The sequence below is a fragment of the Protopterus annectens genome, chromosome 1.part0 (assembly GCF_019279795.1).
Source record: "Protopterus annectens isolate FY-2018-M chromosome 1.part0, PAN1.0, whole genome shotgun sequence".
Classification (NCBI taxonomy): Eukaryota; Metazoa; Chordata; order Ceratodontiformes; family Protopteridae; genus Protopterus; species Protopterus annectens.
Genome location: NC_056725.1, coordinates 242,845,866 through 242,863,365, shown reverse-complemented (window position 1 = coordinate 242,863,365; position 17,500 = coordinate 242,845,866). Strand labels below are relative to the sequence as shown.

The 17,500-nt window shown below is 36.9% G+C and overlaps 1 protein-coding gene across 1 annotated transcript in view; it reads left to right on the top strand.

Annotated features, from left to right (window-relative positions):
- The window catches only part of LOC122791249 (endothelin-1-like), a 254,621-nt gene that overhangs the window by 212,553 nt on the left and 24,568 nt on the right, over positions 1-17,500 (top strand). The window contains exon 3 of the mRNA XM_044058956.1: positions 13,693-13,821. Within this exon, the coding sequence (XP_043914891.1) occupies positions 13,693-13,821 (129 nt within the window). The remainder of the gene's footprint in view (positions 1-13,692; positions 13,822-17,500) is intronic.

Sequence of the window (17,500 nt, the reverse complement as noted above, 5' to 3'; positions counted from 1 at the left end):
CTCATGCTAATATTCATGCATAAATAACTCATCCATGCTAATGTTACTTCTATATCATTCTCAGATGATTTAAACCTCTGTATTAATTTAGCCTTGTACTACTGTTCTCAACCACTAAACATGTAAATATGCTTTACATCCTTCTCCAAGCTGCTGTTTAACTTTTATTTAGTTTTTGCTATTTTGTATGTAAACTTTGCTTAGTTTGTTTCTGTTTCCAGTATGCATTGTACTTCATATTATGGAGCTTGTACTATGTATTATTGGAGCTTTTCTCCCCAGGCCTCCACTGAAAATGGGCTCTTTGAGCTCAGTGGACCTCCCCAGTCATCAAACTGGAAATAAATAAATAAATAAATAAATAAATAAATAAATAAATAAATAAAAGACAATGCCGCTCTCTGCTTTCTAAAGGTCACACTAACATTCTAGCTTTTTAAGGTTACAATGCACTATGACTTTCTAGCTGTGAAGTAAAAGAGGCTATTTTGAATAGCTGCACATCTTATACATATAGCTGTATATCTATGTTTGAGTGCATGTGCATGTATGGTGCTTGTTGGATTATTTACAATGCTGATATGGTACAACAGCAGTAGCAGTTCTGTGTTCATGGCATAATAAAATTATTTTCAAAGTGTGAGCGTGTGTGTGTGTGTGTGTGTGTGTGTGTGTGTGTGTGTGTGTGTGTGTGTATGTGTCTGCTTGCATATGTGTGTATGTGTGTGTATTTATGCACATTTGAGTGCATGTGTGAGCATTTGTGTGCCTTTGTATGTGTGTTTCTGTGTGTATTTGTGTGTGCATGTACATGTGAATGAGTGTGTGTCTTTGAGTGTTTGTGTATGTGTGTGTGTGTGTGTGTGTGTGTGTGTGTGTGTGTGTGTGTGTGTGTGTGTGTGTGTGCACTTACTTGTAAGATAACTCCATGATCATAAACTCTCCTTCTTTCTTTCTTTATTTATTTATTTATTGACCGGGAAGGTCCACTGGGACCAACGACCCATTTTCAGTGGAGCAAACCAAAAACCGAAAAAAACACAGGAACAAATGACCAGCACTCGATTCTGCAAGATACCATCAACCACCACAATGAATTTACCTAGGTTTTGTCTTTATTCAGACTTCTTCAGAATTATCTCAAACAATTCAATCATCCAAGTTTTATAAAAACCAAATCATGACATCATTACTCAATTAACTAATTAACATTCATTATACTTAAAGTGAACTGAACACACACAATCCATCATTAAAAACATCAAAATTGAAAACATAAAATAAAATATAAGATATAAAATATCCAATCCATGCAAAAATACTATTAACTAATAATAATACAATAATGAATAAATAATCGCATCACCCTAAAATATGTTTCAGTTTTAAAACAGGGGCAATACTAATGTGATCATTAATGCCAGGAAACACCGTGGCATTTAATCTAAGCTGCCATTTCATTTCACTAATGTCAAGGTGTAAATCTAGAACATTACCCTGTACATCCTTGACAATATTTTGTTCCTGTGTTTTTTTTCATTTTCAGTGGAGGCCCGGGGAGAAAAGCTCCATACAATCACAGAAATTTTTACATAACATCAGCTTAACTTTGAAAGTCAAGAAAGCTTTTACATAATACAAACTGAAGTAGATATACAAGACAAATACATATTACAGAGATATACAATACAAGAAAATAAACCCAGTTTGTTAAATGTTTAGTAATTCTGTTTGTATATTCTCATAAGTAAGAATACTGTTTAATCAATTCTGTTTATTCAGCCACAGAAATAAAGAAAGCAATAGAGATTGGAGATGAAGACAGATAGTGTAAATTGCAACTATATTAAGTTAGTAAAAGTATTTGTAGTGTATAGTGGCCAAAACATTTAAGATGGTTTAATCATATGACTACAAGAACAGACCAGGTTATTGAGATAGTGCTCTTTTAGTGAAAATTTAAATGTTTTTAAAGATTCTAGTTGAGTAATAGAGACAGGGAGCTCATTCCAAAGTTTGGCAATGGCATGGGAGTAGAGACATTGTCCAGCTCCTTTGTTGGGTTTAGTTATGGTTAAGAGTTCTTTGTTAGAGGACCTAAGATGCTGAGTAGGAGTGTGTGTTTGTATTATAGTTTGAAGGGATGGGCAGTAGTTTGGATTATTTAGTAATTTGTGGGTGAGAGTAAGTTGGGAGTGATGTAGGTAATGAGGGAACTCAAACCAGTTTATGGATTTAATGGCCAGGCAATGATGTGTGCGAGTTGGCATGTTGGAGACAAACTTGGCTATTTTATAGTAGCAAGACTGCAGTTTGTTCAGGAGAGATGTGTGTAGGTTAGTGAAAATGGGGCAACCATAGAGGACGGAGGGTAGAAGTAGACTATTATCTAGTTTCAACTTGGTAGACTTGTCCAAATAGAGTTTAAGTCTATAGAGTTTGCCAAGCTTAAAATGGGTCTTTTTGACTTGGCTGAGTATATGATTCTCAAAGGATCGTTGTCATCAATTGTGATGTCAAGTACTTTGGTTGTTTTTACAATTTCAATTTCTGTAATGTTTTGAGAGAATATTTTAAAATCTAGAGTTAGAAGTTTGGTTGTGAAGAGTAAAGGTTTGAATTTTATGGGATTAAGTAGAAGTTGGGATTCATTAAGCCAGGATTTGATGGAAGTAAATGCATTTTGTGTTAACTTTAGGAGATCTGAGGTGTTGGTAGAGGATGTAATTATAGCTGAATCGTCCGCATATTGAATGAGTGTACTTTGCAGGGATGCTTTATGGAGATTATTAATAAATATGTTAAAAAGCAAGGGCCCAAGAAGAAACCCTTGGGGAATGCCTGTGTTGTTGATCAGGTAATCGGATTGCTTACTTTGCCATCTAACAGATTGTTTTCTGTTGTGTAGATAGTTATGGAACCAGGATAGCGTGTGTGGGGAGCAGTTTACTGTCTCTCAAGTTGTAAAAGTAGTTTTGAGTGGGACACTGTATCAAAAGCTTTTGATAGGTCTAGTAGGATCACTGATGTTAGTAGGCCTGCATCAAGAGCCTTGTATACAGTGCTGGTAAATGACAGTAAGGCTGTTGTGCTGTGTGCTGGCCGAAAACCATGTTGTGTGGGTGCGAGTAGGTTATTGTCTGTGAGATGCTTTAGTAATTGAGAATGAATACACTTTTCTAGAATTTTAGATAGAGGTAAAAGTATGGAGATGGGCCGGTAGTTAGATATATCACTGGTGTTACGCCTTTGTGAAGGGGAGCAATAATTAAGTTTTTTCATAGTTGTGGGACATATGATTCAGAAATTGATCAGTTAATGAGAATGCTAATTGGAAGAGCTATAGAATCTGCTACAAGTTTAAAGTATTCAGCTGGGAGGCCATCAGAAGTGGGGGAGCATCGTTTTAGTTATGAGAGGAGTTTACGAACTAGGGAGGTGGGTACTAGTTGTAATGTAAATAGGGGAGTGGATAGGTTTTTGTTGGAATTATAATTGATGTGGGGGGAGTGGTAAGATAGTGTATTGTTGTTTATGTTGCCAATTATACTTTTGCTAGTTTGTAGAGAGAAATCATTATCAAGTTTTTGGATAGTATCAATAAAATGAGAATTGAAGGCTTGGACAATTTCTTGAGGGTCTTTGTCAGGAGATGGGGAAGGGTTATGTTCAGTATCAGGATTTAGGAGAGAGGAAAGACAGTTCCAGAACAATCTGGGGTTATTTTGCTGGGTAGTGAGTTTAGTGGAGAAATAGCTTTTTTATCATTGATGACTTCCTTTTTGCCATTGTTATGGAGTTGTTTACATCTGAGTTCAGGTTGTGGGTTCTATTTTTATGCCATTCCTTCCAGGCTTCATCCCTGGAGGTAGTTAGCCATGGGGCATGGTTAGGCTTTACTCCTTTGGTACGTGAGGGGACAAGACTGTCTAGAATATCTAAAAAGACTTGATTGAAGTAGTTGACTGCTTCATCCAGTGGAAGAAATTTGGTAGTGGACCAGTTGTGGGTTTTTAGAGACAATGGTTGTTCATTGAAAAGGGTAAAATTCTTAGTTGTTACTAGACAATGCAGTTTGAAAGCTCAGTAAACTCTGTTCTACTGGCACACCACTGAAGCTGCAATTTCATATAGTTACTAGATTTCTGGAGACAGTTTTGCTGAATTATATCACAATGAGCTGCCCTAGTGTTATTATTTATGCTGTGTCACTAATTTGGATAGGTACTATCTACCACTTCTCTGTTTATTGCACAACAGTATGCAAAACCATGTAGAATTCCTCAGTGTTTGAAATGACCTTCATATTAGCAAAACTCCCTTATTTTAGGTGACTCTAAATATCCTTCAATAAAGTGGGATATCTAACCTCAAATATAAGACATGCTCAAAAATTCCTAGACATAAACAATAACTCCCTCGAACAGCTATTAAATAAAACTACTAGAGGCACAGCATTCTTGACCTGATTTTTAAAAAAATGGCCAACTCAAATACTTCTTCTCTGGTCAGTAGAATAGCTGGGGGGGCGGTAAGAAGGGCACCTGCTCTGGGCACAAATTGTTGGAGGGGCATGATCAGCTGATCCCAAGTTCTTTTTAATGCAATACTGGCTTCTAAAAGCCGGTATTGCATTTGCAGTCAAGCCTGAGATCTGCAGTGCTGCATGCATGGTTTAAACTGTAGCAAGCAGTTTACTACAGGCTAAATGTAAAAAAAAAATTGACTAAAACATGAGTGCTGTAGTCCTCTGTGCAGGTAGGATATCAACTGTAGCAACTGTCTGATACATACTGAAAGAAAAATGTTTTAAATAAAATATCTTGAAGGAGGGACTGGACACAGAAATGGGAACTTAATGTATGGAACAGGAAGGGAGGGAGACAGGTTGTGCATCTGGCCACCTGTTTGGTGTGCCATTAGAAGGACTGTCCATTTTTTTTTAATCTTCAACTTGAAGATCTGGGTGAATGGGGAATGGTGGTTCATAGTACCAGCCCAGGTCAATGGCTGAACCAACTATGCTTCTGGCATCAGTATCTTCTTCCCCAAGGAAGTCTGACTTTAAACTTGTGACCTTCTCCTTTGAACTGCCAAAAGCTCCTACAGAAAATCCCACTGAACTTAAGGACTACAGATTGACAACCTTAGCATATTATGTGGTGAAATAACAAAATTAATTTATGAGTGAAACTCCCCTGACCTTAATACAGCAGAAAGTTTCACTAAGGAATTCTATACCCATTTAGAAAAATATCTAGAGCAAGCAGTCCCTGTTAGTACCAAGCATCATGGTAAATTCATAAACAAACCACACTATGGTTCACCATCATAAATGCACTGTAAAATAAAAGAAAGAAATGACTTAAATTATTTAGTAGATGAAAAATCAGTCTCCTCAAGGATAATATCAAAAGCATTGCAAAAAGATGAAGAATGCCATCCAGTTCTCTAAAAGAGTCTATGAACTTATGTTGGTTTATGAGACCAAAGAAATTATAAGTCCTTCTTTATCTCTGTTAAAAAGCTAAACAAGCAATACTCTACATTGCTGTGAAAATATTCATTATGAGGCCTTCTATTCTGACCCAAATGCCATTGTCAATATTCTTGTGAACAAATTTAATGCCAGCTTTATTCCTAATATTTCTACTCAATGCTCCTGAATACCTGAATCCCTTACTTCACAATTATCTTTAAAGATCATTTACTAAAAGTGCAAACCAAGACTAGAAAAAGATCATCTACTAAAAGTGCAAAGCAAGACCAGAAATATATCCTCCATGGGATCTGACAGTATACCTAGTGGCTTCATCGACAATGCTAAACATGCCCCTGCAGAGACACTCCTCAAAGTGTTTAACTTAAGCATAGGTACTGGTTTTGTCTCTGATGGTGTACAGCAGTGGTGATGTCCTTACATAAAGGTGGCCTTTCAACCATCCTGGGTTATTACAAACTTGTCATCCTTACAAGCTTTATCTCCAAAGTCATAGAACATTTTATAAATGACATCAATAAATGGGGTATCAAAAGCTTTGTTTGATGTGACCCCCCCCCCCCCAAGTAGTTTGGCTTTGTGAAAGGAAGATCATGTCTATTTAATTTGGTAAATTTCTTCATAATGGTTACATAGGCTGTAGATGGTGGCCATACAGTGAACTCACCTTATCTGGATCTGGCCAAGGCCTTCAACAACATTCCCCATGCTGCATCTTACAAATGGTAAGTGCTTTATAAGATGGACAGTGAACTGGTTGAAAGATAGAACCCACAAAGTGTGAGTTACAGGTGCCTCATCATTAAGTGTGAAAGTGACCAGCAGTGTCTCTCAGGTCTTGGTGTTTTTAACTCTTCTTTTGGGTGTTTACTTTTCAGCCATCCGAGAAGAGAACCAAGAACTCCGGATTACAAAGTGTACACATGATTGCAAAATGGGGTTGTTGATATGTCACCCTATCACAAATAACCTTAAAGAATGAATTCTCCCAAGCAAAATCTTAGGTTCATACGTTCCTAGGTAGGTACTAGGCTATCGGCCCTGGGGCCTATACAAGCCCAGCCAAAAAGGTACCCTGGCTTTTGCCACCCAAGAAAATTATTTTCCTGTGCCACTGTCGAGTAGAGCCACAGAAGTGATCCCCGGGGTGGATTTCTTATTTCCCATCCAATCATCAAGATGAGGAGCTTTGTTTGATATAGATAGGTAGTTTACTCCAGAGTATGGGAAGTCTCTGGGACAGGAATCTATCCCTCTGGCATGTTCTGTTTATTATGGTGACAAGGTTTAGGTCCCTATTGCATGTAGTTCAGAGGGATTGGGATTTCTTTAAATGGGGCATGTCCAACAGCTCTGGGTTTGACATAGCTTTGTATGTTAGGCAGAGATCACCTCTTAGTAGGCGATATGCGACAGAGTAAAGCTGGAGTTTTTTTTAGACAGTCTGCATAGGACATCTGTTTGAGGCTGGTAGTCCTCTTTATGAGGTATTTCTGTGGCCTTTTCAGTTGTTGTAGATGTCTTGTGAGGTACATACCAAAAGGGGTGTTGTACTCTATAATGGGTCTAATGAATGATGAGTAGAGGGGAACAATGACCTCTTTTTTTCTGGATGAGAAACCTTTTGTGATGAGGTGTGCAATTAAAAGGATTTCCTGACTACTGTGGAGATGTGATTATCAAAGGAGAGACTACTGTCCACCTGTGTCCCAAGGTCTCTTATCACACTTTCGGTGTTAAGTATACTACTGCCTATGTTGTAGTTCATGGGTACAGAGTTTTTACCAAAGGGGATGACAATGAACTTTTTGGCACCGAGCGTGAGGCCATGGCTTTGGCATCAGGCATCTGTCTCAGTGAGGCCCTTTTGTAGGATGTCCACATCGTTAGGAGTTTCAATTATGGCTCCTAGTTTGCAGTCATCTGCAAACTTCATTAGCCAAAGACCTTCTGTGTTAGCCTGTACTTCAGAGAAATAGATTCCAAACAGGAGAGGACCCAGGAATGAACCCTGTGGTACTCCAGTTATCACTGGTGTGAAGTCGTATTTGGAATCTGCTACTTTCACAGTGTGGGTTCTGTTAGTGAGCCACTTGGAAACCCATCTTGTGACATAGGGATTTATACCTAGTTAAGTAAGTTTATCTATAATTCCAGATTGAGGGATGGTGTAGAAGGCCTTGGCAAGATCTAGATAGGCTGTGTGAACCACCTTACCCTCATCTACAGCTTTAGTGACTGCTTCAAAGAAGTCTATCAGGTTTAGGAGACATGATCTGCCTTTTACAAACCTGAACTGGGAGGGGTCCAGAGTTTGGAGATTACCAATGTCTTTGTATATAAGTTCCATGATGATACATTCCATGGCCTTGCAGACCAGGCTCATCAGGCTTATGGGGCAGTAGTTCCCTGGGTCCGTGGTGGCTCTCCCCTTGTGGAGTGGGATAACCATCTCTGTGTGCCATTCAGCAGGCACAAAGCCTGAGGTGAGGCTATGATTGAACATGGCACTTAGGTGGGGTGCCAGTTCTTTCTGTAGTTCATGTAGAACGCAGCCTGGGATGTTGTCTGGTCCCATGGATGCTTTGTTCTTGGCTTTGGAGAGTGTGGTTTTTACCTGTGCAGCCATGATTGCAGGAACTTTGCAGTCTTCCAGTACAGAGATGGGCTCTTCAGGGGGTGAGAGGGGGGTAAAGTTAGCACTGAACCTATCTGCCAGGATGTTGGCAATAACAGTTGGGTCTGTATATTTAGTGCCATTGTGCTGTAACTCAGAGCAGATATGAGTGTTGCCATTGAGATTCTTGACATAGCTATAGAATGCTTTGTGGTTGTCTTTAGAATCAGTGACGATTTTGTTTTCGTAACGAGCTTTGGAGAATTTTATCAGGGATCGCAGCTTCTTACTGAGGCTGACCAGGGAGCTCCTCCACTCATGGGATTTTAGTCTCTTTTGCAACAGTTTCTTCCTTCTGTTGTACAGTTTGTTTATGGCAGGGGGCCACCAGATTGACTTCCTTTTTTGGAGCATAGCGTCTTGGTTCTGTTTGAAATAGCACAATCCATGCACTCGTTAAGTGCTTATAAAGTGCAATTGTGTAGGATTCAGTAGCCATAACTGTATTGTCAGTCTGCATAGGTGTCATGAAGTTCACCACTTCTGTCTTAAGAAGCATGAAGTTGGCTTTGGAGAAATTTTTTTACCATGGTTTCCTTAATGGGGGGTGGGGGCAGGATGTGGATATCTAGGGTAATTAGCTTATGGTCAGATCGGACCAATGAGGCGTTGACTTCAGGTGTGGAACACCGGTCACTCATGTTGGTAATGACTAGATCTAGGATATTGCTGGCCCTGGTGGGGGTGTGGATAAGTTGATCCAGGGCACTGGAGTTTATGAATTCCAGAAAGCGTTGAGTGAAGGAGTTGGTACATGAGTAGTTTTCCCAGTTAATGATGGGGTAGTTGAAATCGCCCATTATTAGGGTGTTTGGTTGAACCCTAATATTTTCCAGTACATCAAGAAAAGAGGAGTTGGAATTCTGGGGCATGGTGGGGGATCTGTAGCAAGCTACAATTACTAAAAATAGGCTCAAACTAAATAGGAAAAAGTAATAGTATCATCAGGTTTTTTTTTTTATTTTTTTTTACATCCACCATTTTCTATCCCCCTACCATCATCTTAATAGCTACCCCAGTACCCCATGTCCTACTCTGGATCTACTGGCCACTCCAATATCCACTGGACTAGCACTACATTTACAGCCAGGCCCAGTGAAAAGCTTAAGTGTGTCTGGAGGGGGTGATGGCTTATCTCTTCCCAGCTTGGGAGTTTCTATCTTAAACTTATCCCTGGTGCCATGACAATATCTGTGGGGTCACGCAATGGACAGGCAGTTTTGAACCTCTCCACACTTCAGCAAGGAGCTGATGCTGTCAAGCTGCTGCACCCTGCTGCTGTAGCCAGGAAGTTCCAGTCACGTTGTGTGCCCAAACACATGCATCCAGCTCCTCAGAATGAGCTCCCATTCCCCCTACTACTGCAACAAACGCCTGAGCCACTAAACAAACCCAGGCCCACTGGGCTGTAGTCGGGGCTTTATCCCACTTGACCACTGGAGTTGCTTAGAGTATCTTCACATTTGGTAGATAATCCCTCCCATCATCATATCGTCTTGACAACACACCTCTATAAAAAAATGCATAGTTAGGGACTTACGTACCATATACAATTGCTCCTTTGGGTTGCATCACAGAACACATATCAAGCACTTAGAAAGACTTCAAAAGTTCTTAACCATAAAGATCACAGGCCTAACATCTCTATGCTACCAAGAGAAGTTAGAAAATTCATGCCTTTATTCAGTGTCTTTTTCTTTTTTTTTCCTCTTTGTTCAAACATTTGAAGTAAGATAATTTTCTTGTTTACCATGCTATTAGAGACCCTGATTATTCTGGACCGTCTGTTTCCCTGTGAATACAATATCCCCACCAATACTATAATCAGGAACCTAAATCTTCATCAGTTGATAAACAAAGCACATTGGATGGACAGGTTTATAACTCAACATGTCTCAAACCTCTAGAATAAACTTCCCCTGCATGATAAGTAGCTTGACTCATTATCTTTCTGTAAACCAAAACTAGATGAATGGATGGGTACCCATAGCTTTATTCAATGATTGACTGGTATGACTCTCACTCTGGTGCTGTTTGTTTTGTAGGTATGGAGAAGGTCAATCAGAATAGGGTCCGTGAGTGCCTTGTATTCCAGGCATAAATCTCCCCTCAATAGCCTGTGGGAGACAGAATGCGGAGATAAGGCTTTGAGGTGCTCTGCATATGACACATTATTTACGGTCTGCATGTCCTCCCCATGGTTAAGTGGGCATTCAAAAGACATGCGTAAATGGGCGTGCCTTCGTTGAAGATTGAATGTAAAGGTGGCACCTCGGCATTCGTGAAAATCTAGTGCCAATCATTAGCGGACCGAAGTTCCACTGTGGCGACCCCTAACCGGGAAAAGCCGAAAGACAACAACAACAACATTCTTTTAGTAAGGAACCTCTGTGGACATTCCAATCAGTGGATGTGCCTGGTTAGATACCTACCAAAGGGGGCATTCTACTCAATGTTAGGATTGATGAGTGCTGAATACAGTGGAACAATGACCACTTTGAACATGGATGTCATACCTGTTTTTTAGTTGTGCAACATTGAATGATTTCCTCAATACCACAGACACATAATGGCCAAGTTCCTAACTACTGGGTGGACTCTTATGGGTGTGTTGTCAATATGGTGGTTCTAGGGATAACTGAATACACACACATCAAAATGGAATAAATGTAGATTTGCCTATACAGAGTCTTTTCCAACTGATGTACTTACTTTAATAAACAGAGTGCCAGTGTTAGACATAAAATAGCCTGGAAAAGGATAAGTTTTATCACAGCCAAAGACTTCAGTATAAGGTGATATATTGATGAACTGGCATTGTTTACAACTTCTTCAAGGAAAGGTACCTCTTCTTTTAGGAATACCAACATTTTCTTGTAACTGTTTCAAATTATTGCTTATATTATTCAGACATTTTAGTCCTCACAGCCTATGTTCATTTTGAGTTCCCCAAAGCTACCTTTCAGTTTTGTTGCATAATTTTAAGATCTAGCAGTCTAAAGAAAAATATAGGCTACAAGCCTTTTAATAAACTCTGTTGACTATTATGTTGACTTACAAAACTACCATACATATTTAAAATCTTCTGATACCTTGTTTTCAGTGTTTACTATATTCTTTTCCTGATCAAACAGTTTATCCTGCAAAATTAATTTCACAAGTCTTACAAATGTGCCCTTTAACCACATTCCTTTTACATCATATAATGAATTATTTCTTTCAAAATCCAAATAAAAAATTAAAAAAGTGTCATTCCTATAATAGTACATTGCGCATTCTTTAAACTTTTATTCCAAATTACATTTGCATACAAATAAATTATCTCACTGATTGTATTATTTTTGAAAATTTGAAATGTGAATGTGAAAACTCTTGTACTAATATTCAGTTCTGAAATTAATAAACAAAGCTCATCAATTAAACCCTGCCACCCAGACAAAAGATTGTGAATAAAATATGCATAGTTAATGTAAACTTTCCCAATCAACCAATAGTATGTCTTTTGAAACTTTGTTACAAGCTCTAATTAATTCCTTTATTGCGGACATCGCCTTAGACAACTTATTGATCTCGATACTTTATTCAAGCATTTTTAGAAAAAGATTGCTCAAGCGTAAATTGCTAATGTGAAATAATCTATTCTTTTACTAATGATTAAAGGTTAGAAGTGTCCCAGAATTACATTTGTTTACTATGGGATTGTTGCAGCTGCCATATAATGGAGTCTAGTCTGCTGCTACTTAAATGGCTTGTTCACCCACCTCGTCCCATTACTGAAATTCTGTATTGGTTGCTGGTCCTGACTAGTAATAGTACCACGGCAAGTTAAGGTTATTCATTGGTTACAACTGCTTTCTTTGCTGATCTCTGTAATTATATTTCATGTTTAAAAGAGTTTACCAAATGATGTTATAACAAGAACCTTGCATTCTTATTTTTGCTGTTTAAAGAGACCAAAAGCCCAGAATTCTAAGTGCATGGGAGAATATGAAAGTTATGGCAGTGTTTTATATCTTTTGCCGATGCTTTTGTGGTGTTGTTTTTCCTCTAGATTTCCTAATACTATTGAGCTGATGTTTATGGTGAGTACCTTTATATAAGGGGTTAAAAACAAACAATGCACACGTCCACCATTAGTGATTATCCATTATTGTTTGTATACCTTAACTCAGCATAATTTTCAGTAGTTTTATTAAATGGTAGGGTTTGTCATGTATATTTCATGAAGGAATACTTGCTAAAATAACCCCTTTTTTGTTTAGGTTTTCTTTGGGTTTGGATTTTTTTTCCTATAACATTTTTATTTTTTTTTTATTCAATAGTGGGCATTAACTGCAAGGTAAAGTTTGGCACTTGACTTTAGGTTGTCTGTGTGCTTAATGTTTGCAACTTCCTTATTGTGTCATGTGCTGCTGTGTCCATAGTTAGCAGATAAAAACTTCTTTATAAGCAGTGCAGATGGAAGTAATAATTTAAGACAATTTTTGGATGTCTAGGTTTGGTTCATACAGAGGCCTAAAATTTTTAACATGCTTCAACATATAAGTATATATTTTGTGAACGGATATAACTCTTTCCAAAATTTTCTCCCAACTTCCTGAATGCCCTCGATTATTTTTAAGTATTTAACTTTTTACATTCATTTTAGCAGCAGTTGAAGAGATGTGGATTTAAAGATTATTCTTACACTTCCTGCTTCAGTCATTTTTCCAGCTTGTACCTGAAGCAGGTCTTTTATAAAAGGTAAAAGCAAAGAGAATGAGGAATTATATATGCAGTTCTCTTCTATATGCCATGTTGTTTATAAACAAAAATCAACTGTAAAAATATTACTCATCTTTTATAGTGGCACACTGGCAGCCTTGGAGATTAGCAGTAAATATCAACAGTTATCTTCAGATCAGGCTTAAATCTACAATCAAGCTGAGATTGTGTCAGGCCCAGCAGTAACTTTGTTTAATATCTCTTGATTGTCCTTTGAATGATTTTTAAATACTTTTTATCTTATATTTCTTGAAGAAAAATCAGCCAAAAATCCACTGTTATTTAAAAAATATATAAAATTGAAAATTAGGTTAAATAATTAAATTTATACTACTCTGTGAGTCTAAAATAAGTTACTCCTTGGGTAACATTCTATGCCAAAAAGTCATTCCATGCCTGATTTTGAAAAAAAGGGCTCCAGGATTCCTCAAGCTGCACAGATAAACTTAGGGTTTTAATACACATTTTAAAACAAGAATTAAGTTCCCTGCACTATAATAATTGAAAATTTTGCACTGGCACTGAATGCCAAAGTAAAACTTCAACAAAGTATCACTGTTGCCTATTATTACTAGCAATAATTGCCATCTTGATTCATATATCTAGCCAATAATATTCATGGTTATAAGAGTGGAATACTTAGCATATCTAGCATATACAGTAAATGGTATAAACCATTTTTCCTGCAATTCCATTAATAAGACTGCAATAAAATTATAATGGTAAAACTTAAGATTTTGTTTTCCTGCAGGCAAGTAGTTCCTTATGGAATTGGAAACCCAAACAAAAGACGCAGAAGGGATATAGGAAAATGCTTGTGTGTCGACAGCAGGGATGTTGAATGTCTGCACTTCTGCCAGCCTCCATCACAATTGGAAAAGTAAGTATACAGGCAAACAGTTAAAATGTGATGATAGAAAAATGACCTCTAGACAACAGGAGGCTAGCTATATATCATCAGAGCTTCAACTTATTTAAGAGTTTTCTGACCAAATATACAGACTTAACATGTGGAACTAAACATGCATATTTTGAGAGATTTGTAGTTGACCAAATTATTTATTTATTGATTTATTTATTTATTTACTTATTTACATTTGTTTACCAGGAAATTCCAACTGGACACAGGTCCTTTTTCAGTGGAGGCCCGGGGAGAAAAGCTCCACAGAACAATAAATGTGCAGCAGAGTACATGAAGAACAACTGAATATACATACAATAGACAAATAATACATACTGCAGCAAACAAATGGCTTTTGGTTTAGTAGCTCAGAATTATTTAGACTTTCTGTATCACTGACTTGTCTCAGTTAGGGAGAGATCACCCTTAAGTATTGCTCTCTCTCTCACACACACGCACACACACACACACACACACACACACACACACACACACACACACAACACACACACACACGTGTATCGTGTATATGTATATATATATATATATATATATATATATATATATATATATATTCCTGTTTAGCTGTATTTTTGACATGGACTATTTTTTAATTAGACATTGTTAGATTGATTATAAAACATCTGTTCTGAAATCTAAATTCAAAGATATGAAGATTACAATATTCACGTGTAAAAATACTTATCAGAATTGCATTTGTTATTAACAGTTTTAGTATGACTGAATTTTAACAGTCTATTTCACTGACATTATTTATAATCAGTAGAAATATATGGCCAGTTTCAAAAGGTTCAGGGTAACAATGAGAGCCAACGCCGTGTTGTCTCACTACCTTGAAATTGAAGTTCATCCCTGTGACTCGAAATGACATCTTCCTGCAGGGTTGGGGGGTCGGATTATGTATAAGTAAGTCCATTCTTTCTGCCAGTCAGTCTCCGCGTTCTGGGACTTACTGTAGTGGGGCCCAACATTTCAGATGGTTTCCAGCTCATATGTATACTGCAGCACAGGGAGCAATGTATATCAAATACATACCTATTTCATGCTAAGATAAGCAATAGTTAAAGTAGCTTCAGTTTTTAGTGCATTTTATATACATGAAACGATAACTTTTTCCATAGGTGTAGAAAACAACTGTCTTAGTGATACCATCTAGTATATATTAAAACAGTCTCCCACACACAAGTTTGTTCTTATCTTAAACATAGTTGTCATATCTGTATATATGTACAGAAATCTCTCTTTTTTCATATCTCTTTCTTTTTTGTTCTTGTGTTTTTAATATATATATGTAGAAAAACACCTCCTAACTCCACCAAGCAAAGCAAATCTACGAAAGCGATGACCACGGCAGGCTGAGAAAATCCAATTTAATATGCCACAAATAACGTAAACACAATTAAATACACAATAAAAATGAACGCATTCACATAAACAGCGTTTTCGTCCACAGGGACTTCATCAGATGTAATGCCATATTAATTTAAATGGATCATTTTATATAAAACCAACTTAAATAACATCCAATCATAGTTCTTTCACAATATGAACCTACAAATCAACGTTCTAGCTACTACATAGTATAAAATTTCATCACTTCCTTTTACAACCTTAATTGTTTCATTAATATTATCTGAATCAATAAATTACTAAATAAAGCTTTATTTTATAAAACTCCCTATATTTGTTATGTTGACATTTTACAATAAAAACTGTAAAACCATTTTTTTGTTTAAAACTTCTATTTAAAATATATACTATTAAATATAAAGTCAAAAAACTACCTGTGTAAACCTGTATTTTCTAAATAGGGTAAGGGTGACACCTACTGTCCAAACATGGTAATGCATACTCCTTCACAACTTGGCTGATCTAATTTTCAAAAGTGGCAAAATAGAAATATATTCATTTAGCCCTGGTTTCTTATTTGCCTCCAAAGCCACTTGCCACCATAATTCTTTATAGGCAATATATTCTTCCCAAAGGCCTCCTCTTATATTCCTTTTTATTTGGTCTAGGACAAAGAACAAAAATTTGGCTCCTATACAAGTCCTTGTGTGCCTGTATAATGCATTTGTGTCTTTTTCTTTTTTAACATCATACATGTGTTCGTAAATACGCCTCTTTAGAGTCCTTTCTGTCTTTCCTATGTAGAATGACTCACACTCCATGCAAATAGCCAAATACACAAGTCCTATAGAATCACAATTGTAGTACCCTTTACTTTTTATACTTCTTCCCCTACTTATCAGGTAAACATTGTCTTTATTAATAATGTGCTCACATTGTTTGCATTTACCACATTTAAAGGTTCCCACCCTAACCCTATTACCTAATTGGCTTCTTTTATTACTACAATTATTATTTTCCAAAATTCCTTTTATATTTATTGGGTTTTTGAATATCACTCTTGGTGTCACTTGGGGTAGTCCTTCCAAGTCGGTGAGGGCCATAAATCTTTCCCATTCTCTCTGGAATACAAATTTTATATTTTTATTCAATAAATTGTATTCCATAATCAAAGATTTTTGAAAATTTCCTACTTTTTCCTCTTCTATCTTATTGTGTTCACTAGTTATACCAAAAATAGGTTGAAATCTTCCTTTTCTTCCCTCTTCCACTTCGGATCTAATATTTCTAATAAATACTAAAGGATATTCTCTGTCGAGAAACATTCCTTCCAATAAATCACATTCCACTTTAAATTTTCCTTCATCGTTTGTCATCCTGGACCCCCTCACAAATTGCCCCTTTACAATGTTTTTTTTGCAATATATTGGGTGGGCACTTTTGTAGTGTAAAAAGGAATTCACATATGTGGGTTTTCTGTATACACATGTTTCAAAACTTTTGTCTTTTTTTGTTATTTCAACATCCAAATATTGAATATTAATTCCAGAATAATTATAAGTAAATTTTAAGAAGTCAGTAGTTTTAGCTATATATTCAATAAATTCTTCTAATAGTTTCTTACCCCCTATCCAAAAAATTATTATATCGTCAAGAAACCTCTTATATAACGTCCAACACTTGACATAGGCGGACTTCAATACATACTGTTCCTCCCAGTTTGCTAGTACTAAATTAGCAAAGGTAGGTGCACAGGCTGCCCCATTGATACACCTTGTAATTGTTGAAAAATTCTCCGTTAAAGGTTAGAAAATTATTTTTCAATACCATATCCATTAAACCTGTGCACACTACCTTTTCTTCTAGAGTTAATACACTATCCCCAAAAATCTCTTCTTCGAACATTCTTATACCAGCCTCATAAGGTATAGATCCAAATAGGTCAACAATATCAATGGTGACGAAAATCAATTCTTCATCAAAAAGGCTATTGTTCAACCCTCTCAATAGATCCCATGAGTCTTTTAAGATGGCCTCCTTTTGTAACCATATATGCTTAGCCTTTTGATCAACATATTTTGCCAAAGAATTCGTTTTAGACCCCCCCGCTGAGACAATGGGTCTCAGGGGGGGGTCAAAACTATTTTTGTGAATCTTTGGTATGCCAAAGATGGCCGGTATTATAGGTTTTTCAGTTTTCAGAAAGGCGTACGTTTTCATAGTAAACAAATTTTCATTAAACATATCCTCTAAAATATTATCAATGCGTTGATATGCTGTATTAATT